The sequence below is a fragment of the Corythoichthys intestinalis genome, chromosome 2 (assembly GCF_030265065.1).
Source record: "Corythoichthys intestinalis isolate RoL2023-P3 chromosome 2, ASM3026506v1, whole genome shotgun sequence".
Taxonomy (NCBI): Eukaryota; Metazoa; Chordata; class Actinopteri; order Syngnathiformes; family Syngnathidae; genus Corythoichthys; species Corythoichthys intestinalis.
Genome location: NC_080396.1, coordinates 13,123,681 through 13,145,584, shown reverse-complemented (window position 1 = coordinate 13,145,584; position 21,904 = coordinate 13,123,681). Strand labels below are relative to the sequence as shown.

Genomic DNA, 21,904 nt, shown 5'->3' with positions numbered 1-21,904 from the left:
AAAATTGAATAGAACGAAAACATTAAGAGGGGTTTTAATATAAGATTTCTATCACTTGTACTAACATTTATCTTTTAAGAACTACAAGTCTTTCTATCCATGGATCGCTTTAACAGAAAGAATGTTAATAATGCCATCTTGTTGATTTATTGTTATAATAAACAAAAACATTTCATGTACCGTATGTTGAATGTATATATCCATCGTGTGTCTCATCTTTCCATTCCAACAATAATTTACAGAAAAATATGGCATATTTTATAGATGGTTTGAATTGCAATTACGATTAATTACGATTAATTAATTTTTAAGCTGTAATTACCTCGATTAAAATTTTTAATCGTTTGACAGCCCTAATATTTACTATAAAAAAAAAACAAATGGACTTGTGTTCTATCATGAATATAGAAACCCTTGCATAGACTTCACCATCAGTTGACTAGACAGCTTCTACAGACATTGCGCCATGCCTTCTTTTCCCGGAGGGGGATGACCCCAGGCAAAGTGTTGAGGTGGCTTTCGTTGTGATAAACTCAAACACACGCTCCGTTCAAGCGCCGGATTTAGGTGGAAAAAGGACAAAGGTTTTACTGCATACAAGCAGACAGGAGTGTCTCAAGAGTGATTTGGTCGCGGATACAAGGTAATTATTATATAAAATAACACGATGCATACACTTTTAAAGGTTGTGAAAAAAATTAATGGGAAAACAGTAGCGCAACTTTAGCTTGAAATATATAATATAAAATAAATGATAACTGCCCGCTTTTTTGCTTTTAACCAAGAATCTAGACTTTTTTATGTTCATATCTATAGAAATTCCGGGATGTACGTATTCATTCACAAGAACTTTCAACTTAAAAAGCTCTTTGTTTTGGCTTTATGATGGCCGCCATGTTCTATCCCTATACAATAGCGTAACTACAGTCCCTGACAAAAGTCTTGTGGCTTATCCATTTTGTAGAAACAATTGCTAATAACCTGACTTTTAATTATTCAATTGGTTTCAGAAATGGCTCATATGAAAGCTAAGACCCTCCCAAATGGTGTTAAATGTACAAAAATATATTTGTATCACTGAAAAAAGATTTATATTTATACTTAATATTTAATGAAGACATAAAGGTCAAATTTTGGCAAGACAAAAGTTTTGTCGCCTCCAGAAAGTCGTGTGAAAATTGAACAAAAAATGTACTTCAAATACAAAAATATGTTACATAACAAGCGAATTAAGTAGTGGTGCTGTGAGATCCAAATTTAATATTTAGTATGACTTCTATGGGCTAGAAGGACTGCATCCATGCGGTTCGGCAAGGATTCATACAATTTATTGATTAAGTCATCAGGAACATCAAAGAAAGCAGTCTTGCATGCTACCCAGAGTTTATCAACATTCTTGGGTTTCGTCTTCCATGCTTCCTCTTTCATCCTGTTCATTTCTGGTGACTGGGCTGGCCAGTCCTGGAGGATCTTGATCTTCTTTGCCTTGAGGAACTTTGAGGTAGAGATTGAAGTATGCGATGGAGCACCATCCTGCTGCAGAATTTGTCCCTTTTTATGGTTAGGAATGTAAGAGGCAGCTAAGATTTGTTGATATTTCAGACTATTTATGTTGCCTTCCACCCTGCAGATCTCTCTCACACGCCCATACTGAATGTAACCCAAGACCATGATTTTGCCACTGCCAAACTTCACTGTTTTCTGAGTGAATCTTGGATCAATGCGGGCTCCAGAAGGTCTCCTGCAATATTTGCGGGGACTGTGGTGTAATTCAGTGGAAGATTCATCTGAAAAATCCACATTTTGCCACAAAACAGGGAAGTTTGGTGGTGGCAAAATCATGGTCGGGGGTTACATCCAGTATGGGGGTGTGCGAGAGATCTGCAGGGTAGAAGGCAACATAAATAGTCTGAAATATCAACAAATTTTAGCTGCCTCTTACATTCCTAACCATTAGAAGGGACAGATTCTACAGCAGGATGGTGCTTCATCGCATACTTCAATCTCTACCTCAAAGTTCCTCAAGGCAAAGAAGATCAAGATCCACCAGGACTGGCCAGCCCAGTCACCAGACATGAACAACATTGAGCATGTCTGGGGTAGGATGAAAGAGGAAGCATGGAAGACGAAACCCAAGAATGTGGATGAACTCAAGGAGGCATACAAGACTGCTTTCTTTGATGTTCCTGATGACTTCATCAATAAATTGTATGAATCCTTGCCGAACCGCATGGATGCAGTCTTTCAAGCCCATGGAAGTCATACAAAATATTAAATTTGGATCTCACAGCAACACTACTTAATTTGCTTATGTTATGTAACATGTTTTTGTATTTGAAGCACATTTTTTGTTCAATTTTCACACTACTTTCTGTAGGCGACAAAACTTTTGTCTTGCCAAAATTTTAGCTTTATGTCTTCATTAAGTGATAAATCGTTTTTCAGTGAAACAAATATATTTTTGTACATTCAACATCATTTGGGAGGGTCTTAGCTTTCATATGAGCCTCCCCCTCCCCCCCGAATTTTTTTTTGGGTGTTTGTGCAATGTATGTATTCAGATTTAGCATTGGGAAGAGATACATTTACGACATGTTTTTCATTTTTTCCCCCAAAGTACGATTTTCAAAAATGCATATATATTATGATAATTTCAATAAATGGTTTTTTAGCACTTCAAATGTAATAATTATGATCAGTTTTAAACATTACTGTCCCACCGAATCATTTTTACACAAGAATAAAGTACTGTAGTCGAAAAATGCTTGGCTTTATTCAATGCTTCTGTTTACCTACCTTGGCTGTGATTCCTGGAGTGACATGTAGAAATTACAAACTCTTCAAGATCACTTCTAGCATTTATTGCCATGACATAACATGTCCAGCTGCCTCGAATGTCTCGACACACACACACACACACACACACACACACACACACACACACACACACACACACACACACACACACACACACACACACACACACACACACACACACACACACACACACAAACACCCCCCCACACACACCCACACACACACACATTCATTCCAGCATGCGTTTCCTTGCGCAGCAACTATTTAACAAGTTAAACGATGATTGACGTATGGGGTGCATGTGAAGTCGGCTTCTCTGGCAAGATCAAAGACAACCATCTGTCAACATCGTTAAGTTTAATAAGCGAGTGGCACAGTGACTAAGGAACAAAGAGCTGGGAGGGGAGGGTAGGAGGCTGTGAGAGCGCATGAAGTTTGTGGGATTAAAAAAAAACAACAAAAAACTATAGCACGTCCTTGCGATGGGACTATGGCGCATGCGCACATCGGGATGGCGATGTTTAAACAATATATCGTTCAGGCTTAATATTTAGGTATGTTTGTGTATATATATATATATATATATATATATGTATATGTATATATATATATATATGTATATGTATATGTATATATATATGTATATATATACATATGTATATGTATATATATATATATATATGTATATATATACATATGTATATGTATATATATATATATGTATATATATACATATGTATATGTATATATATATATATATGTATATGTATATATATATATATATATATATATATATATATGTATATATATACATATATATATATGTATATATTTGCTAGGAGGCATGTTGGACGACAACCGTGTTGGCAGCAGAGGTTGACTGTCTCCCTCAAGAGAACAGTGATGGCCAAATTGAAACTTCTTGAAGCAATGATGCTCTGCAGCAAGTTGGTTCAAAGCTTCATGGTGGTTCATTTGGTCTTATGATAGTCTTATGATGCCGCTGCAAATAAAATGTTACTGGAAGATGTATTTTGGTGTAAATATCTCGTAATACAGTGAGGACAGCTGTGGCTTACAGTCAGGTGCGCTATATGGTGCGAAAATTACGATACTTAAATTAGTACTGTAATTGCTCCAGCACAAATTCTAGATATTACTGACAACTCACTGACATAAGAAGTTCGGTTTTTCCGATAGGTTACTTGTTACCAACTCATCTGACAAACAGGTACACTACCTAGAGCACTGGTTTGCAATTGTTTTCTGTTATGCTCCCCACAGAAAGAGAAAAATATTTTGCAGCCCTCCACACATGCTCTCCTTTATGACTGTGTGTTATTCTTTTGGACAAATTTTTATGTTTCAGTCATTGAGTCCGTCATCTCTGTGTCTTGTATTTCCCAGCATTGTGTTCTCTTTTAAATAGGCTTTTAAAGAAGTAAGCTTAATTACCTTTGACGTGGTCTTGCAACATAATGTAATATTACTTTTCTGCCCAGTGTTTTGCCTGACATTTAATGTTTTCCCTGTGTACTCAGGGTCATGACTGTGTCTTGTATTTCCCAGCATTATGTTGCTTTTGAAATATGCTTTTAAAGAAGAAGGAAGAACAATAACTCCTGAAGTGTATCTGCGCCATCATGAAATATTACTTTCTGCCCTGGCCAAAAATCCAACCATGTTGTGTTTTTTTTTAAGCTGCTGAAACAGAATTTTGTAAAAGGCAAAACTCGGATGCTATTCTTATACTTTTTCAAATATCGGGTGGTGATACACATAAACTCATTAGGGAAATTGCAAACCTTCTGCCAAATGATAAGCACGTGTTTCGCCGACATTTGCTGAAGCATTAATTTCCTGTCTTGACAGATAAAACATGTACTTTAAGATCACTAATGATGACTTTGAATTTGTTTTGTTGTTTCCCCCTTTAGTGACATGTGGAGGACCAGAACAGTATCACTGTTATTTGCACTGGTGCTGGGCTCTGAGGTAAGACCACCACACCCAATGAATATATTTTGTTGGTTCTGAAAAGTCCTACCTAAATGATTGGTTGAAATATGCCGACTCATCGCTTATAAGTTCAAGTTTGGAATTGTTATGTTACATTTGACTTCTGGGCAATCGCTACTTGTTTCCATTTTAAGATGTGTCACTAATCAATTGCACTAGTTTTGCACTGTGTTTACATTACAGTGGAAAAAAGTGTGTCTCATATTTTGTAAGCAATAAAAATGTGGTTTACAGTGAGGCAAATAAGTACTTGGTCAACCACCAATTGTGCAAGTTCTCCTACTTGAAAAGATTAGAGAGGCCTGTAATTGTCAACATGGGTAAACCTCAACCATGAGAGACAGAATGTGGAAAAAAAAAACAGAAAATCACATTGTTTGATTTTTAAACAATATATTTCCAAATTAGAGTGGAAAATAAGTATTTGGTCACCTACAAACAAGCAAGATTTCTCGCTGTCAAAGAGGTCTAACTTCTTGTAACGAGGTCTGACGAGGCTCCACTCGTTACCTGTATTAATGGCACCTGTTTTAACTCATTATCGGTATAAAAGACACCTGTCCACAACTTCAGTCAGTCACACTCCAAACTCAACTATGGCCAAGACCAAAGAGCTGTCGAAAGACACCAGAGACAAAATTGTAGATCTGCATCAGGCTGGGAAGACTGAATCTGCTATAGGTGTAAAGAAATCAATTGTGGGAGCAATTATTAGAAAATGGAAGACATACAACACCACTGATAATCTCCCTCGATCTGGGGCTCCATGCAAGATCTCACCCCGAGGCGTCAAAATGATAACAAGAACGGTGAGCAAAAATCCCAGACTCACACGGGGCGACCTAGTGAATGACCTACAGAGAGTTGAGACCACAATAACAAAGGCTACTATCAGTAACACAATGCGCCACCAGGGACTCAAATCCTGCACTGCCAAACGTGTCCCCCTGCTGAAGAAAGTACACGTCCAGGCCCGTCTGCGGTTCGCCAGAGGGCTTTTGGATGATCCAGAAGAGAACTGGGAGAATGTTTTGTTGTCAGATGAAATCAAAATAGAATTTTTTGGTAGAAACACAGGTTCTCGTGTTTGGAGGAGTAAAGAATACTGAGTTGCATCCGAAGAACACCATACCCACTGTGAAGCATGGGGGTGGAAACATCATGCTTTGGGGCTGTTTTTCTGCAAAGGGACCAGGACGACTGATCTGTGTAAAGGAAAAAATGAATGGGGCCATGTATCCAGATATTTTGAGTGAAAATCTCCTTTCATCAGCAAGGGCATTGAAGATGAGACGTGGCTGGGTCTTTCAGCATGACTATGATCCCAAACACACAGCCAGGGCAACAAAGGAGTAGCTTCGTAAGAAGCATTTCAAGGTCCTGGAGTGGCCTAGTCAGTCTCCAGATCGCAACCCCATAGAAAATCTGTGGAGGGAGTTGAAAGTCTGCGTTGCCCAACGACAGCCCCAAAACATCACTGCTCTAGAGGAGATCTGCATGGACGAATGGGCCAAAATACCAGCAACAGTGTGTGAAAAGCTTGTGAAGAGTTACAGAAAACGTTTGGCCTCCGTTATTGCCAACAAAGGGTACATGACAAAGTATTGAGATTAGAGCTGAAACGAGTACTCGAGCAACTCGAGTAACTCGAGTTTAAAAACTGATCCGAGTAATTTTATTCACTTCGAGTAATCGTTTATTTTGACAGCTCTAAGCATCACGTTTTGCTCGGACTACTTTTAATGCGGGACAACGCGCTGTCACGTGCGGAGAGGAAGAAGGAAAAAAAAAAAAACTTACTGCTGCCGACAGCCGCCACAAACGACGCCGATGTTGCTAAATACTAGCCCGCATGATGCTACGTTGGTACAGGTAGCGTCTGATGCGTCTCATAGCGATCACATGTATGTTGAACTAGATGCGAAATGACAGACTCAGCCGCGTCTGGGCAGCGTTAGTAAACAGCCGCCATCTTAAAGCAGTAGAGCGCTAAGCGCTAATAAAGAGCGCTAAGCGCTAATAAATAAGATTAACGTTACTGTCGCTACTAGCTCACGTAACGTTAGCCCTGTGGAGGGCTAGGTTTCAATGAATTGCTTGGGGGTATGTTTCTATCAGTTTTGCACATCGAGAGACTGACATTCTTGCCCATTCTTCCTTGCAAAACAGCTCGAGCTCAGTGAGGTTGGATGGAGAGTGTTTGTGAACAGCAGTCTTCAGCTCTCTCCACAGATTCTCGATTGGATTCAGGTCTGGACTTTGACTTGGCCATTCTAACACCTGGATACGTTTATTTTTGAACCATTCCATTGTCCTGTTGGAAGATAAATCTCTGTCCCAGTCTCAGGTCTTGTGCAGATACCAACAGGTTTTCTTCCAGAATGTTCCTGTATTTGGCTGCATCCATCTTCCCGTCAATTTTAACCATCTTCCCTGTCCCTGCTGAAGAAAAGCAGGCCCAAACCATGATGCTGCCACTACCATGTTTGACAGTGGGGATGGTGTGTTCAGGGTGATGAGCTGTGTTGCTTTTACGCCAAACATATCGTTTTGCATTGTGGCCAAAAAGTTCAATTTTGGTTTCATCTGACCAGAGCACCTTATTTCACATGTTTGGTGTGTCTCCCAGGTGGCTTGTGGCAAACTTTAAACGAGACTTTTTATGAATATCTTTGAGAAATGGCTTTCTTCTTGCCACTCTTCCATAAAGGCCAGATTTGTGCAGTGTACGACTGATTGTTGTCCTATGGACAGACTCTCCCACCTCAGCTGTAGATCTCTGCAGTTCATCCAGAGTGATCATGGGCCTCTTGGCTGCATCTCTGATCAGTTTTCTCCTTGTTTGAGAAGAAAGTTTGGAAGGACGGCCGGGTCTTGGTAGATTTGCAGTGGTCTGATGCTCCTTCCATTTCAATATGATGGCTTGCACAGTGCTCCTTGAGATGTTTAAAGCTTGGGAAAATCTTTTTGTATCCAATTCCGGCTTTAAACTTCTCCACAACAGTATCTCGGACCTGCCTGGTGTGTTCCTTGGTTTTCATAATGCTCTCTGCACTTTAAACAGAACCCTGAGACTATCACAGAGCAGGTGCATTTATACGGAGACTTGATTACACACAGGTGGATTCTATTTATCATCATCGGTCATTTAGGACAACATTGGATCATTCAGAGATCCTCACTGAACTTCTGGAATGAGTTTGCCGCACTGAAAGTAAAGGGGCCGAATAATATTGCACGCCCCACTTTTCAGTTTTTTATTTGTTAAAAAAGTTTAAATTATCCGATAAATGTTGTTCCACTTCACGATTGTGTCCCACTTGTTGTTGATTCTTGACAAAAAAATTAAATTTCATATCTTTATGTTTGAAGCCTGAAATGTGGCGAAAGGTTGCAAGATTCAAGGGGGCCGAATACTTTTGCAAGGCACTGTATATATATATATATATATATATATATATATATATATATTTTTTTTTTAATAAGATCTAAAAGTTTTTTGAGTGAAAGCAGTGAATTAGTCTTTTTTTTTTTTTTTAATTCTAGTTACATCTGAGATGCAATTGTTGGCTGTTTTCAACAATATACATCGAAAATAAAGACATTGATTGACTGAAAATCGTTCAAGATTAGATGAAATGTCTTGTTTTCTCATGTATATTTATAATTGCTCTTCACCTAAAAATATATTTGTTTTATCCGATTACTCGATTAATCGATAGAATTTTCAGTCGATTACTCGATTACTAAAATATTCGATAGCTGCAGCCCTAATTGAGAGGAACTTTTGGTATTGACTAAATACTTATTTTACACCATGATTTGCAAATACATTCTTTAAAAATCAAACAATGTGATTCCCCCCCCCCCCCCCCCCCCCCATTCTGTCTCTCATGGTTGAGGTTTACCCATGTTGACAATTACAGGCCTCTCTAATATTTTCAAGTGTGAGAACTTGCACAATTAGTGGTTGACTAAATACTTATTTGCCCCACTGTATATGAAACATCATAGAGGGATAGAGGTATAGACTTCACTATCAGTTGACGTGGTGCTTTAAAGAAGCCGCGGGATTGAACAGGCTTGCGTGATCGTAGAACGGCAAGCTTGCGTTTGATTGGTGTTCTGGAGTCATGTAATTATTGTTGCAATGTTTCAATGGTGAAATTAGTAGCGCTACTCTTGGCAATGGCAAAAATAATAGCAATAGTAAAAAAACAAACAAAAAAAAAAACTAACATTTAGAATAAAGAGGGAAAATGTAACTACTCTTGTGTATCCTCAAGTAGCGGAGTAAGAGTAACGTTTTTTCTTCACAAATCTACTCAAGTAAAAGTAAAGAGTATGGCTTAGTAAAACTACTCTTATAAGTATTTTTTTTTTCAAAAAGTTACTCCATTAAATGCATCGGAGTACGTGTAATGTGTTACTACCCACCTCTGGGTCTGCCTTATGGTCATTAAAATACGGAAATTTTAAGTACCAGTTCCTATCGATTTGTCCTACGACGCAGTGATGTTGAGACTCACAATGAGTCCGTTTTAGTTTTGGAGTTTAAAAAAATGCATCATATCAGGGAAAAACCACTTACCGGTAATAATATGGCTTTACGTCAATGGAAAAATAATACAGATTTATGAGGAATTCCTTACATTACTAAAATATTGGATTAATCCTAAATCCACTAAACCTGGGATTTATTTGTATAGTGGTGGTTGCTGCTTATTAGCGGACATCAAATTTACAAAATTATAACTCTTCTGTATTTTAAAGGATCCAAAATAAAGGTGCACAAATTTTCATTTTGGGCAGTAAAAAAACAAAAACCTATTTGACACGCTGTACATTCCTGCCAAGCTAGCAGCTTTATTACAGTAGCATTGCATAGTAGGTTTTATTATCATATTTTGTTGTGATACCACAATGAAAGAGTCAGAATAAAATATAAATGGAGAGTTTGGGAAAGGGTGTGTCTTCTTAGAATGATTCCAGATGACCACATTTCACAGGTTGCACGGTGCAAGGATGTCGGGTCCATAGCGGGAGATGACTTAGCCTTGCAGGATCAGTTGGAGAATTTGGGTGACATATCGTCAGTACCAGGAACAAAAAGTCCTCAGATCCTGGCAGCGCAGTTCGAGTGCTATCTGAAGATAATCAATGATCCACCACGATCTGAAGAAGGTGACGTAAACCTGCGTTAGCCACTCTTCCGTTTAGGTTAATCGGATGCTAATTAACATTTACCACAAAGCACAAATTTAGTAAATTTTCATCTGATTTAAAGCCAGATAACTTGTGTTGGTCTTGAACGCGCAAATATTCACCTGTCTCTACTTTTTGGAAAACTAAATGTTCATACCCAGATAGCAGACCGATATTGAAAAGATGTTGAATCAACATTCTGCTGTCGATCTTGTATCGTTGAATCAACATTGACACCCGACGTTGTTTTGTATTGTATTATTTTTTTAGAGGTCCTGTTTTATTTACAGACGGAAAAAAAACACCTAAGCTGACTAATAAAATGTTACAGGTAAAGATGTCGCCGATTGATCGTGTCTGATCACGTCATTTTCAAAGTATCGGAATCGGCAAAAAAATATCTTTCTGTTTTCTATTTGTATTTAATGTTACAGACAAAATGTCTTACACTCATCCAGAGTCTTTAGTTTTGGCTAAAAGTAGGGCTATCAAATTTATCGCGTTAACGGCGGTAATTAATTTTTAAAAAATTAATCACGTAAAATTATTTAACGCAATTAACGCATGCGCTGCATGACCCACTCACGCATTGTCGCGTTCAATGCGCCGTTTTACTTACACATAGAGCTAAAAGATAACGTGTAATGAGTAGAGTGAATTTAGGCAGTCTTTGGAGCCTTTTTATAATTGGCTAAAGCCTTAAAATCCCTCTCCCCACAATTAGAAATATCGTGGGAAGCAATGTGGGGAAGAAAGGTAGTAGTTGATCTTTTTCTTAACACCCTATGTTATTTCCCAACCAGGGGTCGCGTTAACCGAATATTTTCCGTCGTTGACCGGTTTTTTACAACGGTGACGGAAAAAACGGAAGTCCATCTGTCATTTTGACAGGTTGCAATTCACACCCCAGACCACAGGGTGGCGAGTGAGCATATTAATTAGCTATTGTCTCTCTTGATGCATGACGTCGTTGGCCTTACTCGGAAAAATGTCAAGGCAACTGAGTGTCCGAAGTTTCTTCAAAAAGCCCCAAAACGACGATGGTGTTGATAAAAGGTGAAAAAAGAGGGACTGATGCAGTGGAGGATGAAGGATGACAACGAATCAAGTGAATCGCCGGTTCACTCCTCACTGCGGCGAGCAGTTGAAAACGCCGCCAATTACCAAGAAGGTCAGAATTGGTAACACGGTGAAAGCGGCATAAAGCCAAAAAAGCGGACCAGACTAGCCAGAGCCTGAAATTATTTCAAGGAAAATATGGAGGGTGCCACCTCTGTGTGTACTCTTTTTGCTAAGCTGAGCTCGCATACCACGGTAGCACGTCGGCTATGAACGAACACTTGACGCGCCGTCACCCAGGTGTATTTCGGAAGACAACAGGAAACAACAAGCTAGCGGATTGTAAGTCCATACAACTTTCTAATGATTTTTTTTTTTAAATTGAAGTTGCCTTTATGTGCGTTGTATCAACGTGCATTTTTATTTAATAATAATAATAAATTAAAAAAGAATATACATATATATATAATGGAATTATATAATATTTTATTATTATTAAATGTATTAGGATCATGGAAGGTCCCACTTGGTGGAAAGAAAATATATATATATCCTGTATATACATAATTTAATAAAAATATATACGGAAACACAGCACTGGCCTGCTTACTGTAATCCATGACTGCACTAATGTGAGTTACTTTATATTATAAAGTGTTATTGTATTATTGTGTATGTACATATAGTGACTGCATCAAGATATAGTCATTTTAAAAATTTAAGTTACGGGTAAAAATAGATTATGACCGGATTTTTATGACCCTGTCAGTCAAAATGACAGACAACGAAAAAGTCTAGCGCAACCTCTGTTCCCAACACAGAGAAGATATATCAATTGGTGCCACTAACCACAGTCATGGTTGCACTTCCCATCATGCATTTGGGCAGAACAGTTAAATGGCTACAGTATCATTTACTGAAATCTCAATAAATACACTAGATGGCAATATTTAGTCACAATATACAAAGTCACATTTATCCTTTAAGAATTACAAGTCTTTCTATCCGTGGATCCCTCTCACAGAAAGAATGTTAATAATGTAAATGTCATCTTGAGGATTTATTGGCATAATAAACAAATACAGTACTTATGTACTGTATGTTGAATGTATATATTCGTCCGAGTTTTTATTCATTTTTTTCTTAAGGCATTGCCAAAATGTATATGATCGGGAAAAATTATCGGGAATGATTGGAATTGAATTGGGAGCAAAAAAAAAGCAATCGGATCAGGAAATATCGGGATCGGCAGATACTCAAACTAAAACGATCGGGATCGGATCGGGAGCAAAAAAACATGATCGGAATAACCCTAGTTATAGGCATACCTGTAAAGTTGTACAGTTTCGGCGTAATTTGTACAAGTGAGCACTGATTTTTAAATTTGTACGCCGTACGTTCAAAATCTGTACGTTTTTCGTGCATTACGTTTTTTTTTCTCCGTTCGGATTTTGTCACCGTTTCGGCAACGAGACAGTGTGCATTACGATGCATTACTACGTTGGTTGAATGACGCGAGAAAAGTCAGAGACACTGAGAGAGAAGAGTGTTGTGACGTTGTAGCAAACGCGATGCTTGGCTAGGTGGCTCCAATATTTCCTGACTGTAGCTGACAGCCTACAATCTACACCTAGATATAAAATGCTTATAGAACTACATGCGAAATGACAGACAGCGGCGTTAATAAACAGGCGCCATTTTGAAGCAGTAGACTTCTCAGAAAGGCTCTGTTGTAGTGAACCTTCCTAGTGAACATAAGTAACTTTTTATCTAAAATACTCCTAAATCGGCAAAATCTTGACTTGAATCTATCTTTAAATGATGAAACAGTTTTAAAACTTTAACATGTCGAAAGTAGACAGAAGGGAACTAAAGCAAAAACGGTAGCAATTTTAACAACTTTAACAGTTGATTCACAACATTAAACGATTTCCAAACATAGCAAAGGTTACTATGTTTTTTTTTTTTTTTCCTTTTTCTTTTTTTTATGAAAAAAAAACATGAAAGGTAACACCAGTTACTTTGCCAAGTAAATAATTACTCTTACCTTCAGGTAACTGAGTTACTAATTCAATTGCTGTTTGGGAGAAGTAATTTGTAACTAATTAATTACTTTTTAAAAGTAAGATTAACAACACTGATCATAAAGATGAAGTCTGCAGAATAAAAAGTGACAAAAGCGGAGATTTCAATCTGCCAATTTGTTGCCGAACACACTTCGCCTGAAACTATTGCTGATCAATTCAACGAATTAATTAAATTATAGTGTATTCTTATGGGAAAATCCTGCTCGACATACGACCATTTCAACAAACAAGGTCCTGGAACGAATTAACTTCGTATGAAGTGGTACCACTGTATTATCAACATTAGTCCATCAACTATAAAACAATGTTAACCCAACCGTCGCCTGACAACCAAAGAACAACGTTGTTTCAAAGTCGCTGTCAGATGTCATCGATATTTGCAATACTGATTCAACATTGTTTATTGTCGAAAATTTCGATGTCAACCATACTGATGATTTTGATCAAATCAACGTTTGATTTGAAAATCAACGTTTTATCAACGTCTGTCTGCTATCTGGGTAGCTACAGTGGGGAGAACAAGTATTTGATACACTGCCGATTTTGCTGATTTTCCCATTTGCAAGCCATGTAGAGGTCTGTAATTTGTATCATAAGTTCTCTTCAACTGTGAGGGATGGAATCTAATACTAAAATCCAGAAAATCACAGTGTATAATTTTTAAATAATACATTTGTATTTAACTGCATGAAATAAGTATTTGATACATTACCATCTAGTAAATATTTCGGCTCTTAGTTCTTTTTTAAGAACCCTTCCTGTTCTCCATTCATTAACGGAGGTAACTGCACCTGTTTGAACTTGTTACCTGTATAAAAGACACCTGTTCACATGCTCAAACAAACAAACTCCAACCTCTCCACAATGGCCAAGACCAAAGAGCTGTGTAAGGACATCAGGGATAAAATAATAGACCTGCACAAGGCCGGGATGGGCTACAGGAAAATAAGCAAGCAGCTTGGTGAGAAGGTAACAACTGTTGGAGCGATGGAAGAAGTTCAAGTTGACGGTCAATCTGCCTCGTTCTGGGGCTCCATGCAAGATCTCACCTCGTGGGGCATCACTGATCATGAGGAAGGTGAGGGATCAGCCCAGAGCTACACGGCAGGACCTGGTCAATGACCTGAAGAGAGCTGGAACCACAGTCTCGAAGAAAACCATCGGAAACACATTACGCCGTCTTGGATTAAAATCCTACAGCGCACGCAAGGTCCCGCTGCTGAAGCCAGTGCATGTCCAGACACGTCTGAAGTTTGCCACTGACCATCTGGATGATCCAGAGGAGCAATGGGAGAAGGTCATGTGGTCGGATGAGACCAAAATGGAACTTTTTGGTCTAAACTCGGCTCGTCGTGTTTGGAGGAAAAAGAAGGATGAGTACAACCCCAAGAACACCATCCCGACTGTGAAACATGGAGGAGGAAATATCATTTTTTGGGGCTGCTTCTCTGCCAAGGGTACAGGACAGCTGCACCGTATTGATGGGAGGATGGATGGGGCTATGTATCGCCAGATCTTGGCTGACAACCTCCTTCCTTGAGCCCTGAAGATGGGTCGTGGCTGGGTCTTCCAGCATGACAACGACCCAAAGCACACAGCCAAGGCAACTAAAGAGTGGCTCCGTAAGAAGCATCTTAAGGTCCTGGAGTGGCCTAGCCAGTCACCAGATCTGAACCCCATAGAAAATCTATGGAGGGAGCTGAAAGTCCGTGTTGCCCAGCTCGAAACCTGAAGGCTCTGGAGAAGATCTGCATGGAGGAGTGGGCCAAAATCCCTGCTGCAGTGTGTGCAAACCTTGTCAAGGACTACAGGAATCGTTTGGTATCTGTAATAGCAAACAAAGGTTTCTGTACCAAATATTAAGTTCGATTTTTGTGATGTACCAAATACTTATTTCATGCAATTAAATGCAAATTTATTATTTAAAAATCATACAACGTGATTTTCTGTTTTTTTTTGTATTAGATTCCGTCCCTCACAGTTGAAGAGAACTTATGATACAAATTACAGACCTCTACATGCTTTGCAAGTGGGAAAACCAGCAAAATCGGCTGTGTATCAAATACTTGTTCTCCCCACTGTAACTGTTTGTATTTATTCCAATAACAGAAAGATATTAAACTTCAGATTTTAAGGAGGAGCCCTACACAAAAGAAAACAACAACATCCAAGACAAACGTTAAATCATATAATATAACGTTTAAACCCTCCATTTGGGAGAAATTACTAAAAGGTGCACTATATCACAGTTCAAAGGATTAACCTTACATGCCATTTGCTTTTTGGTATGACTTTAAGCCATTTTTGTAACAATAAGCCTCAACAAGGGGTTTAAGAGAAGAAGCATGTGAGAGACTTACAATGTCTTCTTGTAATTCACAGGCCAACTGTTTAGGCACTTAAACGAAACTGTAGGAGCATGGTGATCATACCAGGATTTTATTCTGATCACTTTCAGTCAGCTTGAAAACTATTATTTACCCAGTATTGCACTTATTGAGTATGGTTTGCAGCTCTGTTGTTGTGGCATGTAATAAAAGACTGCAACCATCTTGAAAATACACCCCGCTCTGACACCCCAAAAAACATAGTTCAAATACAGTACATGTTGTTGTCTCATATTCACCTCAGATGCCCTTTGTATTTAGTGCTACAGTAATTCATTCAAATATACGGTGATTGTTGCGAAGAAAGAGGAAGTGAGTTTGAAAGAAAGGAAACTTGGCCTTTGTCTAGAGGCAGTGCATTTTACCGCTCCTCAACTCTATTCTGTCTTTGTAATGTTATTTTGTGATTGGTTTCCCATCATGCCTTTCGGCAGCCTGCTACTACCAGGCTTCCGTCTATTGTTGGCCCCATTTGAGCAGCCCAGCTGTGGACCTAGCTCGACGCGTACAATGCATAGTCCAGTATGTCGAAGATGTAATTTATATGACAGGTACTATAAAATGAAAGGACATGACCACCTGATATGATCCCATTGTGTGCACTGGTGTCACAATTACTGAACATTTTCCAAAAATTCTCATTCTCATATACAGTGGGGCAAATAAGTATTTAGTCAACCACCAATTGTGCAAGTTCTCCTACTTGAAAAGATTAGAGAGGCCTGTAATTGTCGACATGGGTAAACCTCAACCATGAGAGACAGAATGTGGGGGGAGAAAAAAACTGAAAATCACATTGTTTGATTTTTAAAGAATTTATTTCCAAATTAGAGTGAAAAATACTTATTTGGTCACCTACAAACAAGCAAGATTTCTGGCTGTCAAAGAGGTCTAACTTCTTCTAACGAGGTCTAACGAGGCTCCACTTGTTACCTGTATTAATGGCACCTGTTTTAACCCATTATCGGTATAAAAGACACCTGTCCACAATTTCAGTCAGTCACAGTCCAAACTCCACTATGGCCAAGACCAAAGAGCTGTCGAAGGACACCAGAGACAAAATTGTAGACCTGCACCAGGCTGGGAAGACTGAATCTGCAATAAGTAAAACGCTTGGTGTAAAGAATCAACTGTGGGAGCAATTATTAGAAAATGGAAGACATACAAGACCACTGATAATCTCCCTCGATCTGGGGCCCCATGCAAGATCTCACCCCGTGGCGTCAAAATGATAACAAGAACGGTGAGCAAAAATCCCAGAACCACACGGGGGGAACTAGTGAATGACCTACAGAGAGCTGGGACCACAGTAACAAAGGCTACTATCAGTAACACAATGCCAGCTAGTAACTCAAATCCTGCACTGCCAGACGTGTCCCCCTGCTGAAGAAAGAACACGTCCAGGCCTGTTTGCGGTTCGCGAGAGAGCATTTGGATGATCCAGAAGAGGACTGGGAGAATGTGTTATGGTCAGATGAAACCAAAATAGAACTTCTTGGTAGAAACACAGGTTCTCGTGTTTGGAGGAGAAAGAACACTGAATTGCATCCGAAGAACACCATACCCACTGTGAAGCATGGGGGTGGAAACATCATGCTTTGGGACTGTTTTTCTGCAAAGGGACATGGACGACTGATCTGTGTAAAGCAAAAAATCTCCTTCCATCAGCAAGGGCATTGAAGATGAGACCTGGCTGGGTCTCTCAGCATGACATTGATCCCAAACACACACAGCCAGGGCAACAAAGGGGTGGCTTCGTAAGAAGCATTTCAAGGTCCTGGAGTGGCCTAGCCAGTCTCCAGATCTCAACCCCATAGAAAATCTGTGGAGGGAGTTGAAAGTCCGTGTTGCCCCAACTACAGCCCCAAAACATCACTGTTCTAGAGGAGATCTGCATGGAGGAATGGGCCAGAATACCAGCAACAGTGTGTGAAAAGCTTGTGAAGAGTTACAAGCTTTTGTAACTCTTCACACCCTCTACACCCACGACTGCACCCCCACCCAGCCGAACAATTCCATCATTAAGTTCGCGGACGACACCACGGTGGTGGGGCTCATCTCAGGAGGAGATGAGTCCGCTTACAGGGTGGAGGTGGAGCGTCTGTCGGGCTGGTGCACCATCAACAACCTGACTCTGAACACCTCCAAGTCGAAGGAGGTCATCGTCGACTTCAGGAGGTGTAAACCGGACATCCAGCCAATCACCATCAATGGGGACCGGGTAGAAATGGTGCCAGAGTTCAGGTTCCTGGGCACCTACATCAGTGAGGACCTGACCTGGACTGTCAACACCACAGCGATCCTGAAGAAGGCCCAACAGAGACTCTACTTCCTGAGGGTTCTCAGGAAGAACAACATTAAAACTGAGCTCTTGTTGGTCTTCTACCGCTGCTCAGTGGAGTCGGTGCTGAGCTACAGCATCTCGCTGTGGTTCTCCAGCTGCACCGCAGCAGAGCGGAACCAGCTCCAGAGGGTCATCAACACCGCCCAGAGACTGATTGGCTGCCCTCTTCCATCCCTGGAGTCAGTCTATAAGACCCGCTGCCTCAGGAGGGCTCACAGCATCACCAGAGACTCCTCACACCCTGGCCACCACCTGTTCCAACTATTACCCTCTGGGAGGCGTTTCAGGGCAATAAAGGCCAGAACTAATCGACTAAAAAAACAGCTTTTATCCGAGAGCCGTCGCTGCTCTGAACGCCTCACACTGAATGTGGTTTTGGATCAATGTGCACATGTACAGTGAAATGCATATAAATTTTTTTTTTCATAATCATCCTTGCCCGTGTATATATCCCCCACCTCATAGAGTGTATAGTCTTTTAAGTACTGTTATTTTATTTTATTTATTTCCTTGTTTTTGGTCCATGAGAGCTGCTATTTTTTAATTTCGTTGTTTCTGTGTTGGAACAATGACAATAAATTATTCTGATTCTGATTCTGATTCTCTGATTGTGAAGAGTTACAGAAAACGTTTTGCCTTTGTCATTGCCAACAAAGGGTACATAACAAAGTATTGAGATGAGCTTTTGGTATTGACCAAATACTTATTTTCCACCATGATTTGCATATAAAGTCTTTAAAAATCAAACAATGTGATTTTCTGTTTTTTTTCCACATTCTCTCTCTCATGGTTGAGGTTTACCCATGTTGACAATGCAGGCCTTTCTAATATTTTCATGTGGGAGATCTTGCACAATTAGTGGTTGACTAAATACTTATTTGCCCCACTGTATGACCACATTCATTCCTACACAAAGTTAACATGCGATTTTCCTTTTGGTTGGCATTTTAAGCCATTTTGGTAACACTAAGCCTCAACAAGGGAGCGAAGACTAATGTGAGAAACTTATAATGTCTTCTTGTAATATGTATACATATACATACAGTAGTAGGAGGAACTCTTTGTTCTCCAGATGCTTCAAGTCTCCCAATTTTTCTTGTATCTGCCGCTCCCTGCAGGTAATTACTGTAACCGCACATGGGACGGCTGGCTGTGTTGGGAGGATTCGTCTCCAGGGACGTTAGTACAGATGTGTCCGGAATACTTCCATGATTTTGACCCTGCTGGTGAGACCGTATGCAAAAAAACTGAACAGCAAGCTATGCATAGTTAATTCCAATATCTTGTCCAACAGAAAAAGTTACCAAAGTTTGTAATCCTAACGGCGAGTGGTTCATCCACCCTGAGAGCAACAGATTGTGGTCCAACTACACCCAGTGTCAAATCTACACCAAAGACAAACGGAAGGTGAAAATAATGCACTCATAACTTTTTCTTAGGGATTGAGTGTGATTGCGGTTCTGAAGTATTGTTTGTGCTCTATGATGAGGTGGGGACCAGTTTAGGGTGTGCCCACTTGACTGTACCGGATGGATTTTGCTAGAGTTGGCCGATAATGACTTTTTAACCGATATTCCGATGTTGTCCATCTACAAAAATATACCAATATATGCGGTCCTGGACTAAGCACAAGCATCTCCAGGGATTCCCCTATACAAAAGAGATTGTGGCGCACCGCCACACCAAAATAAAAGCCGCCACACCTTGCAAATGAGATATATTTTTCTTATTTTAAAAAAATTAAATAAATAAAATAACGCCGTTTCAAACTAGCGGCAGCTGAGTGTGAACAGTTCAGGAGCAACTTATTCATTGTGTATTGTAACATACCTGTCAACCCGAGGCCGTTGACAATCTTAAAAATAGTGACGTATGCCCTTACAAACTGGTGAGTAATCTTACAACATCGTATATAGAGTGCAATATGAAACAAAAATAAAACTCAAATTTTAAAATAATATGAATTTATTGGTAATATTGTAACATACAGTATAACCTGGTGCAATCAAAGAACAATCAATATCCTCTGCTACATCATGATTACTAAAATTTAACAGTGACTTTTGTTATAATTGTATGTAGCACTTTTGGCCATTTCTATCATGTCTTGATGGCTGCACTTCATGGCACTTCAGCTCGCAATTCAGTCCGACTTTTAGGTGGTTCATTAGTGTGTCCAGTTATAAATTAGAAAGGTCAATTGATAAAATTAACTTACCGATGCGATCTTTGAGTCAGGGAACATTTTTTTTCCTAATTCTGAGAAATAATCAGCAACAGTTGCGGGCAAATTGTGTTCGGCAGCATATTGGCAGAATAAAATCTCCGCTTTCGTCACTTTTCATTCTGCAGACTTCATCTTTATGACCAGGTTTGTTAATCTTACATTTAAAAAGTAATTAATTACAGTTACAAATTACTTCTCCCAAAAAGTTATTGAGTTAGTAACTCAGTTACCTGAATGTAAGAGTAATTAGTTACTTGGCAAAGTAACTGGTGTTACCTTTCATGTTTTGTTTTTCTCATTTTTTCAAAAAACAAAACAAAACAAAACAAAAAAACATACTAACCTTTGCTATGTTTGGAAGTCATTTAATGTTGTGAATCAACCGTTAAAGTTGTTAAAATTGCTCCCGTTTTTGCATTAGTTCCCTTCTGTCTACTTTGGGCATGTGAAAGTTTTAAAACCATTTCATCATTTAAAGATAAATTCAAGTCAAGATTTTGCTGATTTAGGAGTATTTTAGATAAAAAGTTACTTGGGTTCACGAGGAAGGTTCACTACAACAGAGCCTTTCTGAGAAGTGTACTGCTTTAAAATGGTGACTGTTTACCAACGCTGCCGAGTCTGTCATTTTGCATGTAGTTCTATATGCATGTGATATCTAGGCGTAGATTGTAGACTGTCGGCTACAGTCAGGAAATATTGGAGCTACCTAGCCTAGCATCGCGTTTGCCACAGCGTCACAACAAACACTCTTCTCTCTCCGTGTCTCTGAGTTTTCTCGCGTCATTCAACCAACGTAACGCATAGTAACGCACATTGTCTCGTTGCCGAAACGGTGACAAAATCCGAACGGAGATAAAAAACTAATGCACGAAAATTGTATAGATTTTGAAGGTACGGCGTACACATTTAAAAATCAGTGCTCACTTGTACAAATTACGCCGAAACCGTACAACAGGTATGTTGTAACGTCTGTGTATGTGTGCCCCCCTTAAGTGACGATCGGACTGGGGAGCTGTGACGCAAGGGGAAGCAACTAGGATGAATGGGGGAACGGCCGAGATGGTGAGAGATGGCGGACCCATGTCGAGGCAGCCCGCTGTTATTTTGTTATTGCTTTTCTTTATTATTGTAACCACAATAAAGTGGGTAAGCCAATACTGACTCTTCTTTCATCTCCGTATCCGGGGACTTACAGTAGTTTGGATCGGACTTTCGGCGAAAGTGAGCGGTGGACGGCCGTCTTGGACGGAAGGCCAAGTTTGAATGAATTTGTGAGGCGTGGACCAACACCAGCAGCTGACGTGGCACCCCAGAGTATCACTGTCTGTGGGTACTTGACACTGGACTTCACGCATTTTGGCATTTCCTTCTCCCCAGTCTTCCTCCAACCCTGGCACCTTGATTTCCGAATAACATGCAAAATTTGCTTTCGTCATAAAAAAGTACTTTGGACCACTGAGCAACAGTCCAGTGAAGCTTCTCTGTATCCCAGGTCAGGTGCTTCTGCCGCTGTTTCATGTTCAAAAGTGGCTTGACCTGAGGAATGCGGCACCTGTAGCCCATTTCCAGCACACGCCTGTGCACGGTGGTTCTGTATGTTTCTACTCCAGACTCAATCCACTGTTTCTCAGGTCCCCAAGGTCTGGAATCGGCGTTTCTCCACAATATCTCTCAGGGTGCGGTCCCCTCTTCTGGTTGTGCAGCGTTTCCTGCCACACTTTTTCCTTCCCACTGAGGTGCCTTGATACAGCACTCT

The 21,904-nt window shown here is 39.8% G+C and overlaps 1 protein-coding gene across 1 annotated transcript in view; it reads left to right on the top strand.

The window, feature by feature from the left end:
• Positions 1-21,904, top strand: part of LOC130911844 (calcitonin gene-related peptide type 1 receptor-like) — a 75,122-nt gene that overhangs the window by 28,326 nt on the left and 24,892 nt on the right. The window contains exons 2-5 of the mRNA XM_057829444.1: positions 4,755-4,812; positions 9,846-10,020; positions 19,037-19,144; positions 19,213-19,325. Of these exons, the coding sequence (XP_057685427.1) occupies positions 4,755-4,812; positions 9,846-10,020; positions 19,037-19,144; positions 19,213-19,325 (454 nt within the window). The remainder of the gene's footprint in view (positions 1-4,754; positions 4,813-9,845; positions 10,021-19,036; positions 19,145-19,212; positions 19,326-21,904) is intronic.